This window comes from Equus asinus, chromosome 20 (genome assembly GCF_041296235.1).
Source record: "Equus asinus isolate D_3611 breed Donkey chromosome 20, EquAss-T2T_v2, whole genome shotgun sequence".
NCBI lineage: Eukaryota > Metazoa > Chordata > Mammalia > Perissodactyla > Equidae > Equus > Equus asinus.
In genome coordinates this window covers 104,822,254-104,842,599 of record NC_091809.1, presented here as the reverse complement: position 1 = coordinate 104,842,599, position 20,346 = coordinate 104,822,254, and the positions used below count along the sequence as shown (strand labels likewise).

Sequence of the window (20,346 nt, the reverse complement as noted above, 5' to 3'; positions counted from 1 at the left end):
TGTCAGGCACCCTTTGAGAGCTGGAAAACAAAACAGTTTAAGCTGGCACAACTCAACTGAACAAATGCCGTTTTGAGAGCTGCCTCTAGTGAACAGAGTAATCTTATTTACCCAAACCATTAGCTAAAAGACCTAGGCACCATTTATCATATTTTTAACCTTTTATACATATTAGCTGGTTAATGGGACATTAGTGGAAATGTGAGCTAGACTCCAAATTCTATAACAGTAGAGACCACTGTCTGATTCACAGCATCCCCAGCAGCTAGTATCGGTCCTGGCACACAGTAGGTACTTAATAGCTACTGTTTGAATGAAAAAAATTACTCCTGTATTCTCATATGACAGCAATTTCAGTTTCCAAATCTGAATTTGGTTTCATTGTTTGGATCTTTAAAATATTACTTTAATAAAACATATCAATATTAAATGTATATAAATAGTTTACAAAAAAAAATGTTCTTCTACAAGACTTTAAACCCTATCCAAACTAAAATATAATTTTTTACTTTCTAGTCCTCATTAATTACACTGAACTCAACCAAGGGTCTTATTACCCTTGACAAGTATCAACAACTCTCACATGGAGATCTGTGTTCATCCTTCCCTGAGGTAGACTTGAGCTAACTGGGCCATTAACCTACTCCTTAAATTTAGCAAATTGCTTAACCTCTAGGAGTCTGTTTTCTATCAGGAAAGTAGAGATGAAAATGGCCTGCCCTGGAGGTCCGATGCAGCCGTGGAAGGAGGGAGGAGGAACTGTGTGAAAAGCAACTGCCACTGGACACCTTCCATGTGTCTGGCAGATTTGGGCATCTTGGCATGTGTTATTTCTGAGCCTCAGTTCTATTTCAATGTAAAATGGAAATTCTAATTCCTGTATTTTAATATTGTTAAGAGAAATTAAAACTGTACCCGTTACATGCCCAGTACAGTGTCTGAGACATGACAACCTCTGGGGTTGCTGTTGACAATTGACGTATCAAAGGTTGCACGACCACGAAACTGCAGCTCTAAGATACTTTTACCAGTGTTTTAATTTTTTTAATATATTATACCACCAAATGACATAAAGTAACAGCTTCAAAATTAAGACATAGGGTAATACTATTACTATTGTTTATATTATTACTGTTGTTTTTTTTCTTTACAAAGGAGTTTTATAAAGGCCTTCTTTAAATCGACTTTCCTAGAATTCTGAAACAGCAGAAATATCTCGGTGCTAGAGTGTAGCAGGACAAGTCATGCACTCAGCTTTGCTACCAACTTGTTGGATGAACTGGAGCAGGCAACACTTTTCAATCTCTCAAGACTTCTTTGAATTCTTAGTTCCACCAAGGTATAAAACTTTGTTATGTTTAATGTTCATAAGAGAATAACGTAAACTGGGCAGTGAAGCTAGAGGAATTTGACACACTAGGATTCACAGCCAATTAAAAGTCAATCATAAGGGAAAATATCATATTTGAAAGTATAAATTGGGTCTGTTGGAAAATATGACTTCATTTGTAATTGTAGATGGATTCCTGCCACCTTTCAGGAATGGGTTGCATAATTTCTCCTTTTTCTTTCTTTTTTTGACAAAGTGAAATAATAAGAAATATGCTATTAGAGTAACAACAGTCTCCATTCCATGACTGATACAAAGTAGATTAAATTTGAATGAAGATTAAATGAAGTTGGTAAAGAAATCACTCATGGAAAACCTTGCCTTGGAGATTTTTTTTATCCAGGAATGCTGAAAATTAGCTATGCCACTGAACACAGAAAATCAACACTAAGCCCCAAATCTCTGCTTATATTGGCTTTTGAATGCTTCAAGCTGCCTAAGGTACAGTCAGCCAGTCCCAAAATGCACACTTAAATACGATTCATTGGCTTCCTGTCTGTCTGGAGATGTCAACAGGCTGTAAATCATGGAATTCCCCTAGGTTGGGAGCCCGCACCTGCAAGCCAACTTAGTCATCAGATCGGTCTTTTTTCTGTTCTCCAGAAGGCTGCTTCTTTCTGGTTTCCATGATTAACTCTATACCACTTCACATTCCTATTTTGTCTATGAGGTTTTCACAACTTTATACTGTTTTCTACTCCTTTCCAACTACTACAAGATTTTAGAGCTTTGGGGGAGAAGAGGAAACTGTTGCTTTCAAACTGAACAAGGGTCAAATGAAAGATAGCTAGAAGGGAATCCACTCCAACCAAACCCTCACATCTGTGTACCCAAGTGATGGGAAAGGGGGGTGGACACTGAAAAGGAAGGGATTTTTTATTTTTGTCTCATTAAAAGAAAAAAAAACAAAAATCAAAGTGCTAGGGAAAGGATCTTATGGTTAATGACTTTACTATGAGATTCTAGGAATGGACTTTTCATTTTTCTGACACGTGACACCACTTTTGAAATCAGTCTAGACGAAATAATTGAGCCCCCAAACTGAGCCCTGAACTATAAAATTTACTCAGACTATTTAGTGGATTATAGTTTTCAAACCAAAGACATCTGGGGCCTATCTTACTAGAGTTAGAGGCACAGATTTTAGAAACTCTCCCTTTTTAAAGTCTGTAACAGATAGTTTATAGATTCTTGCAAAATGATAGTTTTTAACCCATTTTATTCTGTTTTAAAGTCATTTAAAGACAGATTCATATTTGGAAAGAAATTTCACCCACATGATATTCTTAGCAGTCAGAGTCAAGTGCTTTAAATAGGATGAGTTAATTAATAAGCCTCATATAAAAATATTTTTCTTTTAAGTAACATTTCATTAGGTCATCGATTGAAAAAAGAGACTAACAAAAATATTCACGAGGTATATTTCTTTTGAATGGTCATAAATTTTGCTCAAAATCAAGGAAGAACTCAAAAATAAAAATACAAAAAAGCTCCATATGATGTTGTTTATTGATTATGGCCCCAAACCAAAATATCAAAAAATTTTTCTCTTTTATCATAAAGCTAATCTTCATTCTGCAGACTGCAAAACGGTTGACTTCATAGTAACTTTTTTTCCAGCAATAATATCAAAGCTCTGTCATTAAAAGGATCTTTGAGGTTTTATTGGCCTGCTTCTACTGAGTATTTTACTTCTCCGGAGGCAAACAGGCACATTTTACCTTCAGAAACGGCTCCTGAAATATTAACGGAGGGACTTCACTCCCCAGTGGTGATAGCTCTATTTGGTTGAAAGTAAAAGGGAGTTTTACCCTCGAGAACAAAAATAAGTGGTCTCATTCTCCCGTCTCAGAACTCAGAGAAGCCCAGAGCTCTCAGAGGAGCTGCTCCAAGTGTTTCCAGGCAGCAGAACATGGCAGAGAATCAGAGACATTTGGTGAGTCGTTTCCAGAGTGATGTTGATGCTTTTAGGATGACATTTATGTCATTTTGAGAAGTAAATGTTTAGAATCAAATATAAAAATGTATCATCTATCAGGGACATAAAAAAACCCCACAAAACTCCCAAGATTGTATCGGGGACTTTGTTATGGTCAAAACTCATCTGTTGTGTGTGCAAATTAACGTTGTGATCCTCCAGAGCTCTCCCAAAATCACTTCCAGTTTTGGATAAAGCTGTCTTAACTCAATAATTTATGTAACCCTCCATGGAGGAGTCGGGGGAGGAAGAAGCACAGGTAAGGATCTGGATATAAGTCTAATATATCTAAAAAAAAAAGATTAAGAGTAAAATTAGATCAGGGAATGAATTTCCCTTTTTTCCTCTAACGAATATGCTTCAACATAGGGCTAAGGTAGTGAGACTTGGGTTTATGGGGTTGCTATTTGTAAAGCACAATTAACTTCCATTAAAATAAAAAATCTTCAAAAACCAGGAGAAACTTCAATGGACATTTATACTTAAATGTTCAGTCTATCCAACTGGTATTCAACTGTTTAACCTTATGCCACACACAACAACAAAAGTAGCACCTTGAATAATCTCTTAGCATATTTTCTCTTTTTCAGTGTAAGTGTGCAATACTTTACACCACTTGAGTAGGTAAAGAAAATAAAAAGCAAAATTTACAACTGAGTATTGTAATGTAAAGCTTATCTTAATCCTTAGATAACTCCTTTATGAAATTAGTAATATTTTTTGCAGTGTGAATGATCACTGCTTTCATCAGCTTGGATGGTCATAACTGTGGTCAAAAATGGAGCAACCTGGGTCCTGCCCGGTGGTGCAGCAGTTAAGTTCACATGTTCCACTTCTGCAGCCCAGGGTGCACCAGATTGGATCCTGGGTGCCAACATGGCACCGCTTGGCAAGCCATGCTATGGTAGGTGTCCCACATATAAAGTCAAGGAAAATGGGCATGGATGTTTGCTCAGGGCTAGTCTTCCTCAGCAAAAAAGAGGAGGATTGGCAGCAGTTAGCTCAGGGCTAATCTTCCTCAAGAAAAAAAAAATGGAGCAATCCATTCTTATCATAAATAATAATAATAAAGAGGGCAAAAGGAAGCTTTTGGAGGTGATGGATATATTTATGGCATAGATTGTGATGACGGTTTCACAGATGTATACTTATTTCCAAACTCATCAAGTTGTACATGCCAAATACATCCAGCTTTTTGTATGGCAATCATACCTCAATAAAGGGGTTTTAAAAAGTAAATAGAGTAACACAGAATCTTGATTTTAAAATATTTTGGAAAAAAACCAAAAACGCAAAACTCTTCATATGATACTTCAACTGGAAATGGGCCAGGCCATAATGATTCCCTTTCATTAACTGAGATTTTAATTTGTTTTCTAGACTTTGGTGAGGGACACATGTCAGCCTCAGAGCTGGAGGAAAGGTGACTCGAAAGGGATTTTGTCACTGGGTAGCAAGCCCTCTCCTTTGATGACTTGGCCATAGTTAAAACATTTAGCTCAGCAGGATTTCTAATCAGAGTGTTCAGATCATTAAAAGTCTAATTACAAAAAATAAAATAAATCCAGAAAAGAGGCAAATAATATAAACTAAACAAGAGGAAAATGACAACTCCCAGCTAATTCTGTAGATAGTGCAAGTCTTTCTCTTTACCTCTCTCTCACAATTTTCAGAATCATGATACTTGATTCATATACTTAGATTATTAAAGCAACACAATGGAATCTGGCATTTAAAAATATTCTAACTGTACAGTTAAAATAAACACTAATCAAAAAGTTTTCTGCCTAATCTTCTATTAAGTAGAGACTCCAGACCATCATGTTTCCTTTACTCTAGCATTTCAGTGGCAACAGCTCATTAATTGGGATTTTACTTTGTGTGTTTTCCTCCTCCTTATATTTTTAACTTTGCTTTCCTAGGGGATATCTGCTGAGTCTTTGGCGTCCCTTTGACTCAAGGCTGTGAGACTCAACCCTGTGAGTTTGGGGCCAGAAGCCCCAAACTAGTGGAGGAGAGGCTTAGGAGAGTCCTAGAAGCAACAGGTCCCTCTGTCTTACTCCCTCACAGAACCCAAGAAAGTGGCAGCACTGAAGGGGAAGGGAGTCCTAAGAAACAGGCAGACACTGTGAGCTTGAATTATGCCTGCGCAGTAGACCCCCGAGTGGGCTAAAGACTGGGGACCCTCTCCTGAGGCCTTCACACAGCAGCCGACAGGGTGCAAGAGAGAAGGGCAACCTCCAAACGTCTCAAGTTGATTTTTCCACTCCTTGTTGAGTGGATCCTCAGCCATATTTAATTTGAATTCTTTTTTAATTAAAGCAATCTTTCTTGCACCCAATCATTGTGGTAAAGTAAAATTCTTACCTGATACACAATTTGTTAAGATTTACGTTGACTACGGTGTTTTAAAGAACTTGGGGTTACTTCCGATTACAGGTTAATTTTCCATTGGATTAAAAACAGCTTTCTACCCAGTGCTGTAGCTTGCTGGTGTGCATATCTTGTATTTTCTTTGCCTTGATTTTCTTTACAAATTTCTGTTTGAGAATTTATGCCTAGAGCTAACTCTCTCTTTATCTTAGCAGTTCATCTGATCTCAATCCTAAAAGTATACCCAGATCTGGATGAGAAAACATCTTCTAATTAATTAGGAATTTCCTTTTTTTTGCATCAAGACTTCTTCAAACACTTATATCTTCATTTCTAATTCTTTGGGCTTCAAAGAACTGTCAGAAGCCCTGTTTGATGGTTTTCAAGATGACAAAGGAGGAGACATGAAACCAAGGCAAGTTGGCTGAGCTAATAAATAAAGGCCCTCCCTCTGCTTCTTTAGCTATGATTACGATTTCTACAATTACTTTCTGGGCTTTTTTCTAGAAGAAAAAAGATTTCAAAGATATTTCTACATTTGAAGGATAATATTCTACATCTTTCTTTAACCAAAATATACAGAATAATTTAAAACCTATCCTCCCAGCTCAGAAGTAGAAACTAAAAGAGCTGAGGGATGTGATGTTGAATGGGAAAAAAAAAATTAGGAAAAAGGGAAAAAAGAGGAGGGTGAGAATTATTGAAAAGTAAAAAGGAGAGAGAGAGTGAAGGAATTTGGAAAGAGAGACAGTGATGGGAATGGACTTTCCACTAAGGAACAGTAATTGTGAGCCACAACTTCATGTACTAGGTCCTCCCCTACCCGCCAAGAAAGGGTTGGAGGGAGGATGTATTCAATTAAAGGACACTGAGCATATGCTTAGACACAGCGACTTCAACAACAGGACCATGATGTTAAGAATATTGGTGGCACGCTTTTAGTTTGAATGACTGCTCTTGAGATGTTCATACTGATCATATGTGAAGGAGCAGCTTCTCAACACCCAGGTTCAACATCCTCATGAAAAGCCAGCCAGCTTCTCAGTTGCTCGGATGCTGTGATGCTCAACATCTTGACATAGTGGCAGTAGTTTGACCTACCTGGCTGCAATCCGGCCAAGCTCTAGCAAACAGAGACACACTTCTCTGGGTTGCTTGTGGAGGACTGAAAGACAAGACAGGAGTGGACACCTTTACAATGGAAGGGATTGTAAAGCAGCTTAGTGGCGAACAGGCTTGCCAAGGACCCCTCGTCCCTCATGCTCCCAGTAAATGAACTAGTCCTCATTCTGACGTTCACAGAAACCATCCTATCCCACAGTACACTCAGCTCTACTAAAATCTGAAAGCAGCTTTCCAAACTCTTTGCCCAACCTCCCTACCAAAAGCCATGAGTCTCAGGGAATCGCACCCTGAAAACATTTTCTTTAATTAGTTAATATCAGTAAGTCAACACTAGAAACATACATAGCTGTCATTATGAAATAAATAGTTCACAGATATTTAAAAACACACAGTGCACAGAAGACTGTGGAGCAAAGACTGGCCTTTTCAAAATCCTGAGTCTACCTTCACCAGTGATTTTAGCAGAAATAATGCAATGAATAAGGATAAATATTACACACCACAGTCCTTCGTTACCCTCCAAACAATGATGACAAGTGACACTGAAACTTGATGTCCTCTTCTAATCAAATCTAGTTAAATGATACTTTAGAAAGAAACACTTTCAACTGACTGGATTTTGTAAATGTGTACCAACGTAAAGCCTTGGCCAATTTTGCTCATAAAATGAGCAAATTAGAAGACTATTCTTTGCATTGATATTTCTATTCTAATAAAATCTGATTACTTAATAAATCTGCTTTACCAATTGCTTTACCATACTCGCACTGGTTGAGCCTACCAGAGGAGTATGGCCTGCTTATACTGCTCTCTTTTTTAAACAAGAGAATTTTTTAAATGTTATTATCTACAGCACCTAATAAAGACAACAGATATTGGAAACAAACATTGCATTGAGAATGGTCTTTACATGGACAAAATAGCCTGATAAGAGAAAATACTAGCTTATTGATAAATTTGAAGAAAAATAGCAATATTGCTTTAATTATTAAACAGAGAGTTTCATAATAATTCAAATTCCCAGCATTATTCTATTCCCTTAACATAAATATCAATTCCTTCTCTCCACAGCTTATGGTAGTGGCGATATTTGGTTCACTTATACACGAATGGAATCGGTTGGGTGTGGTGAATGGAAAAATACATTTACTTGGATTGTAAAAGTATATGATTTCACTTGCCTTTAAACAGGCACAAATTTACTAGCTTGTTATAAAATGTCACATTCAAAACTTTTAAAATAAGTTTTAATCCCATCAGCAATGCTCATTAAAATAGAATTGATTATGGGAAATCCAAATAACAGAACAATTCCATTCTTGGTAACATAAATTTTAGTTTCAGCTGACCCTTAGTGAATGGCCACAAAACTCTAACTGGGGAAGCCTAAAATTACTTCTAATTAAAGGAGCTTAAAATAAAGACATTTACCACCTCCAGTTTCAAATGCACCACTAGTTGACTCTGGCTAGACTGACCCAAACTTCACAATTTTTGACACATAAAATCAACTTCATGCAAAATAACGTGTGGACTGTAATATCACATAATTTCAAACAAAGAACAATAACAAACAGCACAAAACAGAAGCAAACAAATGAAAATCAACCTTCCTGTCTAGAAAATCAATTTCTTTGGACTGAGACTTTTTAAAAAATTTTGTCCATGGTACAAAATAACAAACAGGAGTTTTGAGTGGGGAAAAAAGAATACAAAACAGCTGTGGAGGGGAACATTTTTAAGGCCCTGCTAATACCCTCATCTCAGCAAAAGCCGTGTGAAGCAAGTGGTAAAAGCTCCAGAAGACTTGGAATCAGTCTTATGCATTTATTGACGGAAATAGTGTCAAAATATGAAAATTATCAGTGAACTGACCAAACTGTGTCAATGTGCAGTCAACAACCAACTATAAAAATACTTGGCCCAATTATTGCGCTTCCTTAACCAACTTACTGTACATATTTTGAGGACTATATGAGCATTCGAAGTAAATAGACAAATCTTATGGAAATTAAATTCATTCGGAAGAAAAACAACAGTGTGCGTAATATAAGAGAGACAATGTGATATGTAGGATGCATTGCTATCATGTATTTCTTCCCTTCCTCAGTAGAGCCATCAATGTAAAACAGCTTCTGCATGCAAAACCCGAATGTCAAATCCACCGTGGATGCACAAGAAAATCAATTTGGTAAACTGAAAAGTAACTGCACAATTCTCCATTTTATATCCTTAACAGAATCAGCCCATAAAATTTAAGACAAATAAACCTCTTCCTCAGCATCATTTCTTAGGAAAATGCTAACAGAAAGATAATGTTTTACTCCCCAGTTTTCCTGGAAATATTATTTTGCATAAAGCAATAATATTGCTTCAAAACACACCTTTAATATTGTCTCACATGTTAATGGTTTTTTTAACGTTGGGTATATCATGCCTGGCCCATAAAAAAAAATCAGTGCTTGATAACTAGTAAGCAGTGAATGAGATAAATCTGTAGAGTGCATGACCTAGCACACTGCCTAGGACACAGCAATCACTCAGTCAGTGTTACACCTCAACATATCGAGGAGGATGACAGTTATGTGGTGACGGCAAGTGATCGTGACAATGAGCAAACTGAATAAAGACTAACGTCTTACATAGCATCTTTAGAAGAGGCAAGAGTTTAAATTATGCAAATGTTTATTTAATTGTAAGGCAAACATTCTTACCTTATTGCTATAAAATTACAGTCGAGTCTTTAAGGAGTGTCTACATTGTACCAAAGAGGGGACTCTGTCTGGTTTTTTTTCACTCAAGCAAGTTCTGAAGCAAAGTTAACAAATGGAAAGAGTATAGTGGCCCTGGGATTCGAGCCACAAAGATCTGGTGTGAGTGTGAGCACTAACATTCACTAGTTGTGTTACTGGGGGAGTTTATTCTAGAAAATCTCAGTTTTCTGAGGGGAAAACACTAGTGTGTACCTTGCAATACTTTTTTGAAGATTAAACAAAGTAATATTTATTGTTATTCTTAGCACAACACTTAATACATAGGAAAGACTTGCCCAAGGTTAGTTTTCTTTATTATTATTTTTATTCTCATTGTTATAAATTATTTGCTTAAAGATTATCTTCATTTGGCTTAGTCAACATTAATTCACTTATTTTTTCTCCGATAAGCATTTTTTTGTGTGCACCTATTATGTGTCAGTCACTATCCAAAGCAGGAAGAAACTTCAGAATAAAAACATATTACTATTGGTAGACATGTATAATTTAAAGTGGTCCTATTATAATGAATATACGTATTTTGAATATTTTATCATGCATGTTATTTTAGAGATCGTTAATCCTAAATTTAATCAAATTTCAGGTTAAGTGGCCCAGCTTGGCCAGCATCTGTAGACAGACACAGAGCAGGTATCCAAGAGCTATTACGAGTTTGTGCTTAGCATAGATCTTAGGTAACAATTACGTTAGGACACATCATTTTGTGAAACACCAAACATCTTAACATTAATTTTCCTCTGTCTCTGAGAATAAAGTAATTTCGATGAGCCCATTTTCAATAAATCACCTAAATTGACTACTTTGTATGTTTTACAAGGACAAATAACTGAATGCATGTCTTTGTCAGGATGGTTAGAAAGACACCGTTCAGTACATTGTGTTTGAACTAAAGTATTTGTATTGAGTCATATGTACCACTCATTTTAAACACATTTACTGGTTTATCTTTCCATAAAAATAAAGAAACTTCCACTTCCACTGAAGTCTACTGTAGGAACCACTTTTCGCTCTATCACTGTAACACTGATACGGTCTTTTGCTTTGAGTTAGGAGTAGAAGAGGAATCACCGTTGCTTTCTTTCTTCTGAACAAATTCTCTGTAAAGCAAATAAGTTCTCTAGTCAATGGCAATTATTATGGAAAAGGTTTTATCATTGGAGGCTTCTTTTTAAATAATCAAAAGCATTTCAAAGAAAAGTATAATGCAGAACACCTCTGGGAAACGTATCACAGATCCTTATTCAAAAATATGCGGCAAGAGACTCAATCTTATAACCCAGATTCTATAAAAATCTCCTGGGCATCAAATGTCAGATGGAATGCTGCTGGCTCCAGGAATAGAAAATGAGGCCTTCTGCTAGAGCAAGGGGTAGAGTTTCAATGCCACAGAATCTGCAAGGATAAAATGCATTAGACCATGAATATACAGTTTAACTAAATATATTAAGTTTTAACAGATGGGCAAAGAAATGAAAGCCTGAAAAATTCTGTTGTCTATTTGGCGTCTATACATTAGGGACTACAATATTCATGTTGATTTTGAAGGAAACCGGTTTTTAGATTTATATTTAGGAAGAAAATTTGAAAAGATTAGATTTTTAGCTGAATATTGTTGACTTATGAAAATATCATAAATTAACAGCTGTCCACCTTCCCAGAGTAGAGAAAAGATTCTAATACTCTGAAAGAGTGGTACAGTAGAAGACACAGTAAACTAGAAGTCAGGAGGGTTGGGTTCTAGTCCAGGCTGCATGATTTCCTCATCTCTCAAGTAGGCATCTTGCCTCCCACTTGCTCTTCCTTAGGAGGTAGTTTTGTGGTTTTGAGCACTTGGTATATAGTAAGCATGCATTAGATGTTACTCCCTTGCTACTTAAGTGTGGTCCACAGACCAGCAGGATTGGCATCAGCTGGGGGCATGACCAAAATGCAAATTATTGGGTCCCACTCCAGACTTACCGATCAGAATCTATACTTAAACAAGCTCTCCAGGTGATGAGTATGCACATTAAAGTTGAGAAGCCCTCTATTAATCAATGCTATGATTATTACAATAAGTATAAGTTACAATTCCTATATCTATTTTCTTAAAAATATTCAAATGTGCTTTGATACATGAAGTATGCTCTATAAGTGTTTAGGATACCAGTGGTGATGGTGGTGATGATGATGAATGTAGGGAAATTAATCCCTGATTTGGGTTAGCCTTTAATGGGGATTATGGGCAGTTCTCTCCTGCCAGGATTGATAAGGTACAAAAGATGCCTCCTAAGAAAGTGAAGGGATAGTCACAAACTGTTCCCTATGTCATATCACTCCCAGTAAGACCCAGGCAGAAATCTGTGAGTTTAAAGGTAGGAGGCAATTAGGAATAGCACAGCAATTCAGGTGCCTGAGAACTTATCTGAGAGAGGTGAAAGAGAAGAAAAAGCAAATCACAAACTCATTAAGGCTGAGTGTGCATGTATTTGAATTTCTCAGAATCACTATTCACATTTAAAATAGGATATGACATCCAGATAACTCACATAAACATGGAGAATTAATTCATAATCCCATCGGTAATGAAGATGTTTAGAATAAAATGTAGTTAACTGCCTTTGCCACCAAGTCGAGAAACGTCCTGGAACAAGCAGGGCCCTTTCTTTCTCCAGACCTTATGTGAAATTAACAGAGTAAGTCACTATCACTCAGAACCCCAATAAGAGGCAAGAGTCTTTTCTAATTTGCTTTATAGTCATATATTTTTTCCTTTCACTTGAAATAATCATATGAATTCCTAAAATTAACTCAAATAAAGCCTAACTTCCTGTAATACAGGGGCATTATCTTTAGAGGTGAAGAAAGCTGAATTCAAATCCTAGCTGGGCCTTTGAGAAGCTGAGTAACATTGGACAAGTTATTTAATTCTCTAGGTCCCAGCATTCTCCTTTACAAAATGATGGTTGTTGGGAGAGCGGATACGATAGCGCGTGTGCACTGCTTAGCCACCATTATTGAGCATGTAGCTATTACTATTGAATATTGTACGGTGAAAATTTGATTCTGCAAAAGCCAGAAAGCTGTCCACTTTCCTAATTCGACCCTGACTCCATCGAGTCCTGATACACCAATCCTCCAGGGAGATATTTATTTCTCTCAATCAGATTCCATGCTATTCTCCCTTACATTTTCTCTGGAATAGGGCAAATGGCTAGATTTGGAAAGAGTTTCTGAGTTCAAAAATAAAAAGTGAATTAAGATGCTAATAAAGTAGGTACTTTATAAGAACAGGTGTTAAAAAATCCAAAGTCTAAAATAGATTGCTCCTGGGAAGGGAAGAAAGTGGATATAACTAACGCAGGGCTGACTGGGTGTCCTGAATTGTTTTCCTGCACTCATACTAATAAAAGCAATGTAGCTTTTTCTACAGAAATACTCTTATAGTCCTCAATATAGACAACAGCGACAAGGGAGGATTTATCAAACACTGGAAGGCAGGCATAGATTGTTTTTCTGATGCAACAGGTATAAAACGGAAAACGTTAATGTTTAAAAATCCACACACAATCCTTTTCACTTTTGTGCAGCAAGATCAAACCGAGACTGCAGGTGGGTCAGTGCCTGGCCAGCGTTCAACAGAACACAGGATTTGTAAAACTGCTCACCGAGTCATGCATCAAAAGAAGACAGGGCCACACAGCAAAGACAAACACAGAACATAAAAATAAAACACACATCACACACATTTGCATGCTAGCACAGCAGAGAGCAAACCCTTTTCTTGCTGAGTAGCTTCTTTCTCAGAGAAATAGGTGAAGAATAGTCACTGGCCTCCAAATCCTATAATCATCCAATAACATAGTGATGTTGACACAATTACGGCAAGCAAAAAACTATGCATTTTTAAAGTATTTCCCCCCATCCTTTTTTTCCCCATTTCCCAGGTCACCAGAATGCATACAAATAAAGCAAAATAAACAAGGCTCTGGGAAAAGAAACTAAACTAACTTGACAATTTCTAAAGTCATGTGCTAAAGTAAATTTCAAATAACAAATTCTCCACACAAGAAGATCACTAATTTAAGGAAACACCTTCTTACTTAAAATATCTTATAAAAAATTCATATAAGAGAATACATTTTAGGACTCATAACTTAAAACTTTTTGAGCTTGAAAATAAATTATAGATTTCTGGTCTTAATTTGAATAATAAAAATGAGTCATATCAAAATATTCACCATTATTTTAGAAAAGGTGGTTAAAGTATTTAACATTTGAAAATTTATTACATTTACTGTAAGGAAGAATGTTGATTAATATAGTCTAATAACTTTCACATCTCTGTCACACTGAAAACAGAAATGCTTTCATACCTAGAAGCTTCTAAACATTTTTTTCTTTATTCCACAATTAAAAGTAAAGTTCAGTTTTTTTAAAATAATTATTGGGGGAATATTTTATCTTTAGAATGATAAACTACATACTTTTAAATTCGAGAAAACATTCATGTTCATCTTTTTAACCTAAAGCACATCCCTACATATTTCTAAGGAATCCAGTGAAACCAATTATTAATCTTAATAAATCAGAGACATGAAAAGGAAAACGTCCACTCCCTGTACATGACAGCATGGTTTGAACAGTGGGGGTTGCAGGTGAGCATCACACGTGGGCCCAGAAGGTGAAAGTGTGCTCCACAAAGCACACAAGGATCTATGTCCTCTGTTCCTATAGCAGGATACAATTCTATAGTCACTGGACATGTCAGTTTAACCTCAACAGTGCGAAACTGCCCTCGTAATACACTGATGTCTAAAATTGTATGTCAATAAATAATTCCCTATGCAAATTGGCTCACATTGTATCTTAATATAATTAAAATTAACTGTTCATGTTTCAGATTACATGCCATACCTGTTTACTGTCTAATGTGTGTTAATAGGCAACTGAAGAAGAAAATGCTATCATTTACAATGCAATTACTATTTATCTTACTTTCAAATTCTGAATATATTTTACTGTTATTTACTAGATATAAATGCTTGATCTCCTGTTCATAGTAATCATAATTTTCCAATATCCTTAAATAGTCTCAAAAATATTATGAATATTATTTTTGGTTGGCATCTATGGATAACTATAGTTTATTTAAGCTACCACCAAATGTCATAGATTCAGTCCATTTCCATTTTTTTACTCTTGTAAAAAAAACATTTCAACGGACATTCTAGTGCCTATCTCTATATAGTTCTTTCAAATGAACTTTTAGAAATAGGACAACTTGAGAAAAAGATATGAACACTCTCAGGTCTCTGATACATAATGTCAAATTGCCCTCCAAGAAGGCATACCAACTTCCAATTTTCTTCAGCAACATATAGAAGATCCTGTTTTCTTATGTACTTAACACTAAATACACAATTTTCTTAATCTTTGCTAATTTTCCAGAGGTTTTTTTTGCATTTACCTTATTACTAAGATGCCTAACAGTTTTATATCTTTATTGGATTCTTTGAGTCTTTTATAAATATGCTATTGAAGATATTTATCCATTTTTCTATTGGGTCATTTTCAAGACACTCCTCAGGATATTAGTGAACTTATGATCTAAGAACAGACATTTTCACAGAGGAAAAACATCTCTCAAGAATGTTATAGAAGATAAACTGCAGGTTATACTCTGTGTGTGATTGCATCATATGGCATAGAAAGTTATCTGCCAAGAATCAAAAAGACAAGAAGCATGAGAGAAGCATATGGAATAAGCTGCCATCCACACTCTGCAGTTCATCCCTGGCATACCTTCCCCACCCACGGAGATTTCTTGTCATTAGCTGTTGTGGAAAGAGAACAGATTGAGTGAGCTGTGAATCCAGACCTTCTTGCAAATAATTGCACCAAAAAGCACCACAACAGAGGGCAGCAGATCAGTTGCTGTGAAGATAAGAATGCTTTATGCAGGCAGAGATCTTTGAACAGCCAAAGACAGAAGCCTCTTGATACACACTCGGGACAGTGATCTACTTTATCATTCATTCAGACAGATTTTTCCCCTTCATCAGGGCATCTTTTCATTTTATTTGCTGTTCAAAACACTGGGACACAAAGGATGCTCTTCATCTTGTGCGCTACTGAAATGAAATCTTGAGGTAGGGAAAAAAGAAAAAACCCTTGCCCTAAATTCCCTTTCAAAAGTGAAGTGTGAAAAGACATCAAGCCGAGTACACAGTGTGATTGTTGTGAGAAAGTCAATTCTGGAAATGCAGGGTCCACGGCCATCAGCAGCGACTCAATCACTTCCTCACCCACAGGGGATAATAAGAAAACTCCAAGGAGAAAGGGCTCCACTTGGGGAAATGGAATTTCTCATTGTCCTTCCTCTTGATTAGCATTAACATCTATGGGCACAGCTGTTGCCTTTCTCTGAATAATCCTAAAGTCATTGCTATTATATTGGCTCCCTTCTTCCGTCTCCACAGGGCGTATTACACATCACCTCGTGCCCTATTCTGAGCAGCAGAAATTTCAAATTTCTCTTTTCACTGAGCAGCAAACTAGAAAGCCTAACATTTGATTTAGTTTGGGATTGGCAGCATTAAAAATTATTTTTAAATTTTTATAGCCTTAAAAACCTGGTCCTATTAAACTTTCTTGGATATATAAATACATTTTAATTGCAAGGTGTAAGCTAAGTTATAACAAAGAAGATAATCAAAATCAAAGATGTTTTAACAAAATACTCAAGAGTTACTATATATAAATTATTGTGGACTTTCTTTTTATAAAGTCAGCTTTTTTCAGACAAGGCAAAGAACTAGGCCATCTCAAAATACTTCTTGACATAACTTTATATGCTACATAAGAGTATGTATTTATATAACAGGATCATTATTATATAAGTTGCTTTAGGCTTTATTGTTTCAAGATAAAATGCACTCCTTATTACCTGAATGGTGTTTTAAAAAGCTATCCGAGCTTCTTGGATTCCAACTGAAAGTTTTATTACTTCAGCTAACGGAAGAACTCATGGACAGAGAGAAAATGGAGACAAGACCATATTTACATTTATAGCTCCTAGTAATCCACTTGGCCTATGATAGTCACTGAAACCCTGTTAATGAAACCCTGTACAATGAACAGATAAACAATAAAGCACCTTCCCCATGTGGCAGTTCTTTAGCAATGCAGGGGCACTCCAGAATCATAAATCATGATATAATTTGTCCAGAATTATAAATCATGATGTTATTTGTCCACACATTAAGAGCGAACATTCATTAGATCTTTCAAGAGTTTTTTCAGCAAGTAATTCTTCCATGCTCGTTCCTGTAATCCTCACTCCCCTAGTTTCCTATAAATCTGAAAGGTAAAATCTATTTGTAAAATTAGTGCCGGACTAAAAAAGAGGTCCATCCAATACACACATCTTCCATCAAGCTTGTTTTACTTTGATGTGAGGAAATGGCAAGCCCACTCAAAGCCCATTTGCATGAGGAGCATTCCAGGAGCACACTATTGCATATCGAATGCTACTGGGCAATTATTCTGGTTTATTTTTCTTTCTGGGATAAAATGTTCTCATAGTCTAAATTCACGTAATTCTCTTCTCTGCTGAGAGAATTCTCAGAAATTTGATGACAATCTTTCCAATATCACGTCAACTCCTCTTGGTACAAATACACATTTCCTTAAGCATATAAAATGAGTAAGATTTGAGCTCTTACCATCAATTTCCTAGGTGCGGCAGGGGAATATTGCTTTCTGAGGCCTGGGGCAGAGGGCATTCTGACTGTTTGGAAGGCAATTTGTATACTTGTTCTCTCTGAAGGATGCTCAGCTTACTTTGGTGTTAATATTTGGTGTTATCTGATTTTGTGAATTGATTTTTTTAAAGCCTCAGGCAAAAGAACCAAAGCTTTTTTCCTCCCCCTAGATTCCTCCTCTCTTTACTCGGTTCTAGTTCATTAGAATGGGTCTGTAATTTCAATATTCTCCACACTAGAGCTGTCCTGGAGTGGTGTCTCTGTAGAAGATTTGAACCTTTAATGGTAGGGTATCAAATATGTCGACACACTGAACAGTGTATGTTTTTTCCCAAGGAAATACAAAAGCTCCTTCTATGGTCTGGAAGTGGCTTTGCCAAAATTCAATCACAAAATAAAACAAGACCGAAAACCACAATTATCTGGGCAGGCCTAGGCACTGGGTGTCTGTCTTTTATTTCATCATTTTCAAGTATCCCACTCTCCTGCCTGCTTGCCTGATTTTGAACTGACTAAAAAATAGATAAATACATACATAAACAAGCCAGTTTCAACAAAGATAAGTCTATGGAAGACAGTGCTCTCATACTTTTATAGAGGTGAAAAGACACTGGTGCTCTTGATGGCTGGCAAGAGCATAGGTAGCCACTCTCCTGTCCAGGTTGGAGCCTGGTGGTAAAATTGAACCCTATGTCCCAATTCTGCACTGTATATACTTGTTTTTAGCTTGGAAAGAATTGTGCTCCTCATGTTCCTATTCCTCCACGCACAAGGTGACCGATCGTAAGACAGAATGCATTTTTCTGCCTTCAAAGTCAAGTTTACAACAAACTACACATTTTTTAAAGTTAATCTGCAAAATGACATCACACACAAAAGTTAGTTCTGACAGTCAGACTGGCAAAAACAAAATAATATTTTATCAGCTAAAATTCTGAAGACAATACCTACCCAAACCTTCCGATTCAAACAGACATGTCTCATCTACCCCTAAGTCCCGGCACCAGGATAAGAAATTCGCCGTATTGTCTCGGGCGAAAAAGGATCCTGAGGGTGCGCTGGCTTTGCATGGAATCTTCTTCAAGGGCAGACTCTGAAAAACAGAGAAATCACAGTCTGATGGAATATCCGGCAAAGTCATCACAGTGACCCATTAAATATACATTTACGCTTTCAACAAAATGCTTTCGAAAGACCTCATGTCCATAAATATGTTTGTGAAGAACTATAGAAAAGGAAGTGAAATGCAAATGAAGCTTACCTGGCACTAAGAGCCTACGAAAATCTATGCCTGTAAACATAGCCTCACCTTTTCAGTATCTGTAGTAAAGATGCCTAAGTCCCTTCCTTGGTTCAGATTGCCTCTTTTCTTTCTTTGTTATTTTTTTTTTTTAAAGATTTTATTTTTTCCTTTTTCTCCCCGAAGCCCCCCGGTACATAGTTGTATATTCTTCGTTGTGGGTTCTTCTAGTTGTGGCATGTGGGATGCTGCCTCAGCGTGGTCTGATGAGCAGTGCCATGTCCGCGCCCAGGATTCGAACCAACGAAACACTGGGCCGCTGGCAGCGGAGCGCGCGGACTAAACCACTCGGCCACAGGGCCAGCCCCTCTTTGTTATTTTTTTGGCCTTCTCTTTCATCTAAGTCTTGTATTAGTATTTCTCACAAAGTATTTAAAACTTATTTCTCATTTGTAAAAGAAGAATGAAACACAAATACAGTATATGAATATATATAATATACGTAACACACATACCTGCATTCTTATGTGCATACGTACACACACTATAAAAATTACACAAGAATCAGAAAGTCAGAAGAGAGCAGAATTATCTAACATCACAAGTCTCCATCATTAATACCAAGAAAGGGGAAATATTAAAAATCTTTTAACAATAATATTCTATGATCTTCCTTCTAGGCTATTTCCTTTTAAACATAGGCTATTGCTATATTATATAATATAAAAATAATTCTGGTCAGAATTCTGCTATCTGACCTTGAAACCTATCATTTACATCGTGTAGCAATTACCCTCTGGGATAAGAAAATGCATCAGATAAGGGAGGGTGTGAACTTTCTAAAAATTTCTCATAAAATAAAATAAAATTTTAGCCAGGAAATCTCCCTTGGCACCATACTGAGTATTCTAAAGAGATGTTTGTGTGTTTTCCTTTAACAGAATACAACCAGTTTCTATGGCATTCCTTGAAGTCGTAGAATGTGATTCTATGTGATGGGAAAGACTGAGCCAAGCATTTGGCTGATCTGGGCTACACAGAGCTTTGCCTCAAAGAGCAAAGAGATCAAGAGAGAAGAACTTTGTGATTTAATTCATAGACAGGATGTGTCCTCTATTAACTGTGAACCAGCAAATATAACCAAAATGTTGTCCATTGTTGAGCTCATTTACACCGATGGTTATAAAAACTGAAATTGTGGCCTAAGTGGGTTGGTGAAGTCCTGCTAACATCAGATTGTCACTAGACTTCTTCATGTCCAAGGGTTTTATGGCTACAAAGCTAAAACATCCAGTTACTACATCATTTAAAGGCTGTGTTTGTCCAACCGCAAAGATCCATCTCTTTGGTGCCGACTGAATTTGATTTAGGGTGGACATAATCACAGTTTTTGCATGAATAGACAATATTTATATAGATATATACTTTAGGCACTATAGATACATAAATCATGTATGGGGTTCCCTATATAGCAATACCCCCTTAACCAGTTTGGTTAAGTAATGGTCTTCAAAGAAATTCTTTCTTATATGCATTGTAAAAATAATCAGAAACAGCATAGTATAGTATCTCCTTTATAAAATATTCATTAACATCAATTAGTCAGTATTTATTAAAATTAAAATAGTATATCCTTAAATCTAGCAGTTCACGTCTAAGAATATAGCCTACAAATATAATAGCACTAGTGCTTAAAGTATATGTCTAAGTATATTTGTTGC

The 20,346-nt window shown here is 36.4% G+C and overlaps 1 protein-coding gene across 7 annotated transcripts in view; it reads right to left on the bottom strand.

Annotated features, from left to right (window-relative positions):
* Positions 1–20,346, bottom strand: part of GAS2 (growth arrest specific 2) — a 126,382-nt gene that overhangs the window by 60,109 nt on the left and 45,927 nt on the right. For all 7 annotated transcript variants that reach the window (XM_070491359.1, XM_014841457.3, XM_044752551.2 and 4 more), the window contains 2 exons: positions 18,337–18,478; positions 6,843–6,906 (listed from right to left, as the gene is read on the bottom strand). In XM_070491359.1, coding sequence (XP_070347460.1) covers positions 6,843–6,906; positions 18,337–18,478 — 206 coding nt within the window. The remainder of the gene's footprint in view (positions 1–6,842; positions 6,907–18,336; positions 18,479–20,346) is intronic.